Source organism: Dipodomys ordii, unplaced genomic scaffold, assembly GCF_000151885.1.
Source record: "Dipodomys ordii isolate 6190 unplaced genomic scaffold, Dord_2.0 Scaffold26, whole genome shotgun sequence".
Taxonomy (NCBI): Eukaryota; Metazoa; Chordata; class Mammalia; order Rodentia; family Heteromyidae; genus Dipodomys; species Dipodomys ordii.
In genome coordinates this window covers 9,974,053-9,982,908 of record NW_012267242.1, presented here as the reverse complement: position 1 = coordinate 9,982,908, position 8,856 = coordinate 9,974,053, and the positions used below count along the sequence as shown (strand labels likewise).

Below are 8,856 nucleotides of genomic sequence, written 5' to 3'. Positions count from 1 at the left end.
AAAAAAACTAGCTTTTTTGGGGGGGAGGGGTCGGTTGTGGGGCTTGAACTCCAGGCCTGGATGCTGACCCTGAGCTCTTCAGCTCAAGGTGAGCACTCTGCCACTTGAGCAACAGTGCCACTTCCAGTTTTCTTGTGCTTAATTGGAGATAAGAGTCTTGAGGACTTTCCTGCTCCAGCTGGCTTTGAAGTGTGATCCTCAGATCTCAGCCTGAGTAGTTAGGATTACAGGCGTGAGCCACCAGCGCCCAGCTGTTTTCCTTACTTTTAAGGCATATTCCTTCCTGGCATCTCCACTGTGATGGATCTTGAACTCTAACTTCTTAATTGCAAGTTGAAATGTGACTGCTCCACTTGGTGAATTGGCCCTGCATCACTGTCCCTGAAGCATCCACATGGATGTTGTGGATGGAAGTCCATGAGACTTGGGCGGCTGAGAACTCCCTTCAATCCTTGTGTCATATGCTCTGAAATAGGCCTGACTCCTGCATGCAGAAACTTGGAGTTCTACTGAGAAGTTCAAAGCATTCTACTTTAACCACCACAGGCTGGGAAGTCAACCTTAGGAACAAGGCATGAGTGTTTTGGCACCTAGCCAGCCCATGTGCATTGATCTGTCAAGTCCAAATGGACATTTTATCCATGGACTATTCTTAGTGTTTACCACCTTCTGACTCTTCCAGTTAATTCTTGAACACATTTTAAGTCCATTATGAACATAGTTATTCAGACATACAAATTACTATCACAGGAACTATGTGAAGCCAAGATTTTTACAGACAGATGCCCTGATAAATGTGTTTTTATTTGCTGTGAATAATGTCTGCTTAGTGCCATTGGAAAAAAAAACACCATAATTTACATTTTCCATTAAGAAGAAAGCAGCAATGGTATGCAGAGTTGTCAATTATCTTGTAACTCTAGTCAGGATTATCCTGGGGTTAATTTGTGAGAAATTCAGCTATTTTAGCAGAAAAACTACTGATTAAATGTAAACTGTTTTAACCCCCATTCCAAAAGCAAAAAGGAGAGGAAAACAAAGAACAAGATCACCGTTCTGTATCCAAGACTCTAGCTGGAAATCTAGAGTTCATCAGGCAGCTTGATGACAATTTCTTTGGGGAAGAGGGAGAGGTTGGGGCTGTGTGCAGAGCCAGTTAACCAGGCTCCTGAGCACTCTTAGGGCTCTCAGGCAGAAATTCAGATGGCTCCCTTTGCATTTCCTCTTTGACAGGTTTGTGCCTAAGTCTGGAAACAATGTTACAGGGAGTGGATGGCACCAGTCTTGCTCTCAAACTAATGGTGGTAAAAAAAAAAGTCGTCTCAGGCTTCCAAGCATTTGACTTAAGATGACCCTTACAATGGATAGGCCACACTCCTTCTCTCCAGCTGCCAGGCCCTCCCTCTCACTTTCTGTTCATCTTTCTCATTGCTGACATCCTGTTTTCTAGAGTCAGTCATACCATTCCCCACTGTTCCTGGTCAATGTAGCCCAAACCCCATATCCCTGGCATTGTTCCTTTCCTTCAAAGCAACCAAAGTCTGCAGCCACCAGAGCCACCCTATCATCAGCCATGGCTTCTTTCTTCCTGTCATTCCAGTCAGAGCTTCCAGGGTCTAGTGCCTCAGCACTGATAGACCACACCTGAGAACCACTTAAAGGTCAGGACTCCTACTGATGCTATTTCAACAGTATCATAGGTTCCGTGTAGTGGGGAATGGCTGAGAAATCATTATCTTTAAGACGATTCAGGAATTTACAGGGGGAGTTTCTTGTGATCGACAACATGCTGTCCTTAGAATTTTCCTTTTAAAAAAAAAAATTAAGAGTCCATGTCTGAAACCTAATCTACCTATAGGTCAGACTAACAAATATATGTGCATCTAAAATCAGAAACATTAGTGGGGATGGGAGTATAGCTCAGTGGCAGAGCACTTGCTTCGTGGGCTCAAGGCCCTGGGTTCGATCCCCATCTCTGAAAAAAATGCATAAAATCGGAAACACTAAGTAGAGATGTATTCATAAGAAATGGAAAGAGCCGGGCGCTGGTGGCTCACGCCTGTAATCCTAGCTACTCAGGAGGCTGAGATCTGAGGATCGCGGTTCAAAGCCAGCCCGGGCAAGAGAGACCGTGAGACTCCTATCTCCAATAAACCACCAGAAAACCGGAAGTGGCGCTGTAGCTCAAGTGGTAGAGCACTCACCTTGAGCTGAAGAGCTGAGGGACAGCGCCCAGGCCCAGAGTTCAAGCCCCACGACCGACCAAAAAAAAAAAAAAAGAAATGGAGAGAGATACATTGTGATCAATGTGACTTAGGAGAGGCAGTGAGGGGAGGGGGGGTAGCAAGGTCTGGATCCCTACTTAGCTGCCAGGAGCTGCTGCCCTGCCCCCACCCCCACCCCGCATCTGTGCACTCTGCTCTACCCCACTTTTAGAAGGCAGTGCAGCTGGGTGCTCTAAGCCTTTGAGCCATTGATAAGAGTATGTGCTGCTCCATTCATTAGCCATTCAAAAGCACATAAAATAGAAGGTGCTGAAAGCCAACACAGCCACAGCTTGACCTCTGCTTGCTAGGGGGTTGGCCAGGTCTATCAGACAGACTGTGTTGTGTTAGGTACCATCCACAACAGTGTATAACCAGATAGATAGTTCAGGTTCAGCCCTGACTCCTATCTTCATTTATTGCCATAATTATTCTTAAGACCAGCTGTACAGAAGCATCATAGGCAGGAAATAAACTTCCCTCTGCATGTCAGTTCTGAGTTGCACCTCTCTATGACTCGGTCTGCATTGCCTATCCCTGGCATCTGAGCCTAATGATGGGTAAGATACCTTGCATCAACTTTTTGTATAAGTCAAGATAAGGACTGAAAACATGAGCTTTCTTGTGAAGCTGTTAACCATTTTAAATTCCAAAACTAATATATACCTTTAACCTGATTGCAGATTGCCGTATCCCTCAAATTGAAGATGCTGAGATTCATAACAAGACATACAGACATGGAGATAAGTTAATCATCACCTGTCATGAAGGATTCAAGATTCGGTACCCTGACCTGTACAACACGGTTTCATTATGTCGCGATGATGGGTCGTGGGATAATCTGCCCATCTGTCAAGGTACGGGACAGAGCTGCACTTGTCAGCTGTTCTATCTGGACTGCATCATGTCTAGAGCAGCATAATAGAAATGGTGGTGAGAAAATAGAAGAGCATCTATTCCATGTGAGTCCTCCCATATCTTCCTGGAGACTGCCATGTCTCTGCTCGTGGAATCTCCATCTAAATCCCTGTAGTGACTCAGCTTCACATACACACACACACACACATACACACACACACACACACACACACACACACACACACACACACATTCTGTGCCAGTACTTGGGCTTGAGCTCAGCCCTCAGTTCAGCCCTTGGACTCAGAGCTTAAATTCACAGACTAGGCACTGTCCCTTGGCTTTTCTTTCTTCTCAAAGCTGACACTCTACCACTTGAGTCACAGCCCCACTTCTGGCTTTTGGGTGGTTAATTGGATGTAAGAGTCTCAGATTTCCTGCCCAGTCTGGCTTCAAACTAGGATCTTCAGATCCAGTTAGGATTACAGTTATGGCTCCATATACCTTCCTTTTTAACATGTTGCTTGTGTTTGTTAGTAAGTGAAAGGTAGTTTTAAGGACTATGTGATATAATCTGGGCTCTGAACACAATGATGAACCATTATATAGCTCATTATGTATGTAATGGCAATAACAGAGTGCTTTCCTTTATTTCAGTGAGAATATAGAAAATCCCATCTGACAGGCACTATTTTCTCTTAAAAAAACTAGCTTTTTTGGGGGGGAGGGGTCGGTTGTGGGGCTTGAACTCCAGGCCTGGATGCTGACCCTGAGCTCTTCAGCTCAAGGTGAGCATTCTACCACTTAAGCCATAGCACCACTTCCAAAACTAGCCATTTTTTAAAGCATAGAAAGCAGAAAAACAAATTCAGATCTTCACCCTATGGTGAATATTTATCCTTTCAGATTTGAAAGATTTGCCCCAGCCATATAGAGGTCTCTCCTTGTTTGTGCAAATAAGCCCTCCAGTTCACATTAATTCTCATTTTATTTTTTTTGGCCTGAGATTTGAACTGAAGGACTGAGAATGCAAATGCATAATTCATTCTATGAGGGAGAAGGAGAGCAATCTCATTTGCTTCCAAAACCTTGGCATGTTCAAGTTGAGACAAATGTTAACTTTGTGCTTGGAAATCACAACTGGCAGGCTCTGGTATTACTTTGTGTGCCCCATCATCAGAAATAAATTGTTTTCTTACATGGGAGCTTAAGAGTCATGACCCCATGAAGGAACACGGGCTGCAGAATTGGAGAACAGACATAGCCTGACCATCACACTCCCTGCCCTGCCTTTCCCCCACAGCCGCCTGTACTGCTAGCCTGTCTTGTATTTCATTTCTAAAGGAGACTCGGATTTATTTACACATTCTGAGACTGTCTACAAAAGAAGCAGCTGGCTCCTAGATTGATCTCCTTATTTGAATAAACTTTATTAACCACTGATTCGTTCCAGGTCTCTGGCACTGTCAGAGTAATGGTGAAGAAAATCACCTAGGCTCCCACTACTTCTTTTCTTACCTTTTTCCCATATATCCTTGCTCTTTCCCTTTCATCCTTTTTTATTTCCTTTTGTGTCACTTAAATACACTGTGCTTCCTTAAGAGCTTTTTTTTCCCCCAGTAATTTTTGAACATCCCATGGTGGTTGATCTCTTGGGATGTCATTTTGAGGAGTTCAAATACCTGTTTTCCCATTGCTCTGTCTGGCTTGCCACCTTATCACCCATTTCACAAATCCTGTTTCAAGCCATGAGGTAGAACTTTGCAGCAACCAAAGAACTGGCTGACTTCTCTCCATCTTTTTCTCCATCTTCCTTTCCCTCTCCCTCTTTTTCTTCCTCCCTCCCTTCCCTTCCTCCTTTCCCCTTCAGTCTCCCCCCCACCTCTCTCTCTCTCCTCTCCCTCTCTCTCTCTGTTCTCCTGATTGAACCCAGATTCTCATATATGCTAGGCAAGTGCTCTACCATTGGATAGAACCCTTAGTGCCTGGATGGCTACATTTGAGAGATGTGCCGCTTCCAACAATACACTCATACCCTGTGCTCATTTCCCCTCAGAGCCCTCCATCTCACAGAGGAGATGCCCTGGCCTGTCTTGGGACCACTCCCCACCCCACCCCCCACTTTGCCTCTTGCTATACAGGTGTTCTTCCAGCTGTCACTGCATCAACTTCCTCTCTGCTGCTCACCTGGCATAGCACAAGGAATGAGGAATCCGAGTTGCCTTTGACAGCCTGACATCTGGCTGAGCCCCCTGCAGGAATTAATTGGCCCTTAGAGTGACATTTCATTCTATAACTTTTATTTGCACCTATAGATCCAGGGTCTCAATCCTGAGGAAGCTCCTCTCTATTATCTAGAAGTGCAAATGGAAATCCCATTGAACTATTGAGTTGAAGCCCATTTTCTCCTATTATATGTAGGATGGACTATCTCCAACCAAGAGTGAACAGCCTATCTTTTCTCTCAGCTCTGCTTAGCTGCACAAATTTTAACCCCTGCCATCTCCTGGGCGTGGGAAGCTGCTAGAAGGCCTGTTGGGGTGGGCATTTTTTTTGTGGGAACTTTTACATTTTGGAAAGCAGTGTTCAGATGCCTGCTGCTCGCGATGGATCAGAGTCAGTGTTTATTTGGGAGATACCAGTTTATCCATGCAAGTAGCTTAGAGCTGTAACTTCTTCCTAGGAGTTCCAGATTCCCACCCCAATTTCGCTTTTGCCACCAACATTGCCACTTTTCAGATCAAAAACATGTAAGGACGTACGAGTCTCTTAAAAAGATGGTTGAGCTCCTCTACTTATTCAGATCTAGTTTGTCCTGAGCATTGATTGGTTCAAGAGCAGACAGGGTCAGCTGGGATTGGAGAGCTCTGTGCCTCAGGGCACAGCAGTGGCAAGCTAGCTACTGCACACCAGGAGAATGAGTGACTCTCTAAGTTCTGCCCTCTGTGCCTCATTTAATCTCACTCACTCTGATGTCCAGACGTCACGTACTGAGGTGTCCATGAAAGACATGTGCCTAAGAGATTCCTTCAAGACATGCTCAGTGTTTGGCAAAGTCAGCTCTGGGAAGGGTTCAGTCATTTGCCATTGTGCCTAGGATATACACACAATCTGTATTTGCCAGTCCTCATCACAAACACATTCCCTCCTCAACTCTACTTCTGGACTCCTTATTTAACCCTCTCAGTGACATTGGCAAACATACAAGCAAACCTTTGCCTCCTAAATGTAATAAGCCAGTTAGAAGATGGAAACTAAGCCTAGAGACCAAGGTGTTTCCCTCCTCGGAGCCATGAGGCAATCCTGAAGACTTACAGTGTTCCATTTGACTTTTGAATGCACTAAGATGACCAAGTGAACTTTTCCTCTTTCTTTTATGCTTCCCAGGCTGCCTGAGACCTCTAGCCTCTTCCAATGGCTACGTGAACATCTCGGAGTTCCAGACCTCCTTCCCAGTGGGGACTGTGATTGCCTATCGCTGCTTCCCTGGATTTAAACTTGAGGGGTCCGAGTATCTTGAGTGCTTACACAACCTTATCTGGTCATCCAGCCCACCCCGGTGCCTTGCTCTGGAAGGTAACACATCTTAGCCTTTAAGAAGTTATGTTTAATAGCTTTGAAGTAGATTTTTTGATAGGCAATGCTACAAGTTAGGGCCAGCAATAACTTTAGTTCTTGGAGTAATCTTTCCATGTCTCTGTTCACAGAAGAGATCATTTGCCACAAAGCCATACCAACTACATGCAAAATTTGCTTTCCCCATCCTGAGGCTTAAAGCAGTAGACAGCAGATAAAAGAAAATCTTGTAGGCCAGGTGTCTGTGGCTCATACTTGTAATCCTAGCTACTCAGGAGACTGAGATCTGAGGATCATGGTAAAGTCTACCTGAGCAGAAAAGTCCATGAGACTCTTCAGTTGAACAGAAAAATCCATGAGACCCTTCAGTTAACCAGAAAAAGGCCAGAAATGGAGCTATAGGTCAGGTGTTAGAGCACTAGTTTTGAATGGAAAAAAAGCAAATGGACAGTGTCTAAGCTTTGAGTTCAAGCCCCATTATTCACATACATACACACACGCACACACACACACACACACACACACACACACACACACACACACACACACATGGTTGCAAGCATCAAAGGTTAAGCTGCAAAATATTGCAAAGTTAAATGAAATGCTTCAAAACTTAATTTTCTCTGCGCCAAATGAAAACAGATTGCATTATGGCATCGTTAATCTCACTCCTCGTTTTATTGTTGTGTCAATGTCTCTTCCATATCTCCATGCATTTTATAGCTTAGCTGTAAATGTTTCACTGCAAGCACATCCTTGGAAGCCTGAGAGCCAGAGCTCCTTCTTCCTTGTTTTTATGAAATCTGTATGGTTATAAAGTTGACTCACTAAAGACCACCAATCAGAGGTCTGAGTCAGTGAGGGGGACAGAATCCATTGCCAGCATCAAGGCAGTATCTGGGGGTGGAGCCCATAAACTCTTCTGTAGTAGGCAAGTCAGACACAAGATTCAGCCTTCTCTTTTCTTTGATTTGGAAATAATGCCTTCTGTGCTTCTTGGCATATGAATACTTGCAGGGAGGATTGTCTGTGGAAAAAGTGAGGGGGGACTTTAATCAAGAGCCCTCCTAGTATGCTAATAAAAATTGCAATAAAAGTAAATTAAAAAAACAATTTTAGAGAACCCTTCCAAACCTATTTACAGCCTTGCTTGGGGAAGAAACAAAATAAGAAACAATAGAATGTAGAAGTGAATCAGTTCTCACAAGTTTAAAGCAGCTCTGATGTAGGAGACCAAGGAGGAAAGTATGTCATGCAGGTGATGATCAGAGGAATTGAAAAAAGCATTGGTTTCTAAGTGGCTTGGAATGAGCTTGGCCTGAGCCAATGAACCTCCTTGGAGAAAGTTGGGAAAGAAGAGGAAGGGAGGGGAGAGGGAAGAAGGGAGAGGAGAGGGAGGAAGGACACCAGGTTTGTGCTGTAAGTTTTGTCATACTCCTAAGATAGCCATAGAACCTTCACTGACCCCCAACTTATTACTCATCCCAATTTCCCCAGGTGACTGGAGCCAAGAGTAGAGCTGTTAGCTTAAATATGGGACATCAATTAAACATGGATTTCAGATAGCAAGTACTTTTCCAATAGGAGCTTGTTCTAAATATTGCATGGAACTTGTGGTAACAACAACAACAACAATAATATGCTTTATTTGAAAGTCAAGTAGAACTGCATATAAATCTTTGTTTGCTAAATCTGGCCATCCTAACCTGGAAGGCCAAGATTACCCCCTTTGTTTCCAATGGAGAAAGTCTTTCCAGACACCTATAATAGGCCAAGGTACATGTCTACCATGAAAGGGCTACTTTCCTAGTTTTCCTGGTGTTCTTCCTGCTCTAATCAGATAGAGGGCAGTTTAAAGATGCCATTATCATGATTTTTAACCACTTAAAATGACCACTTTAAAAATCTTTTCAAATTTGTTTGGACTTTGTTTCAAGTGGTCAGGTTCTGATCATCTTTATTTGGGGGATTTGGAAAATTGTTTCTATGGGGTCCAGAATATGATATGGATAAGATGTAAAGCAAATCTACCTTCCAGAGGCAGTGGTGTGAGGTTTTAAACAGAGAGCGGTGGATGAGTAGAGCTGCTGAGAAATGAGTCTCTTCACTTACCATGCTCTTTTGCTGATACCAGTTGGCTCCGGCCAAGGAAGGATGC

General features: G+C 44.0%; 1 protein-coding gene across 2 annotated transcripts in view; it reads left to right on the top strand.

Moving 5' to 3' along the window:
• The window catches only part of Susd4 (sushi domain containing 4), a 110,891-nt gene that overhangs the window by 78,011 nt on the left and 24,024 nt on the right, over positions 1 to 8,856 (top strand). Inside the window, exons 4-5 of one of the 2 annotated variants that reach the window (XM_013015157.1) lie at positions 2,948 to 3,121; positions 6,510 to 6,698. In XM_013015157.1, the coding sequence (XP_012870611.1) occupies positions 2,948 to 3,121; positions 6,510 to 6,698 (363 nt within the window). The remainder of the gene's footprint in view (positions 1 to 2,947; positions 3,122 to 6,509; positions 6,699 to 8,856) is intronic. The other variant, XM_013015158.1, reaches the window with a different exon arrangement.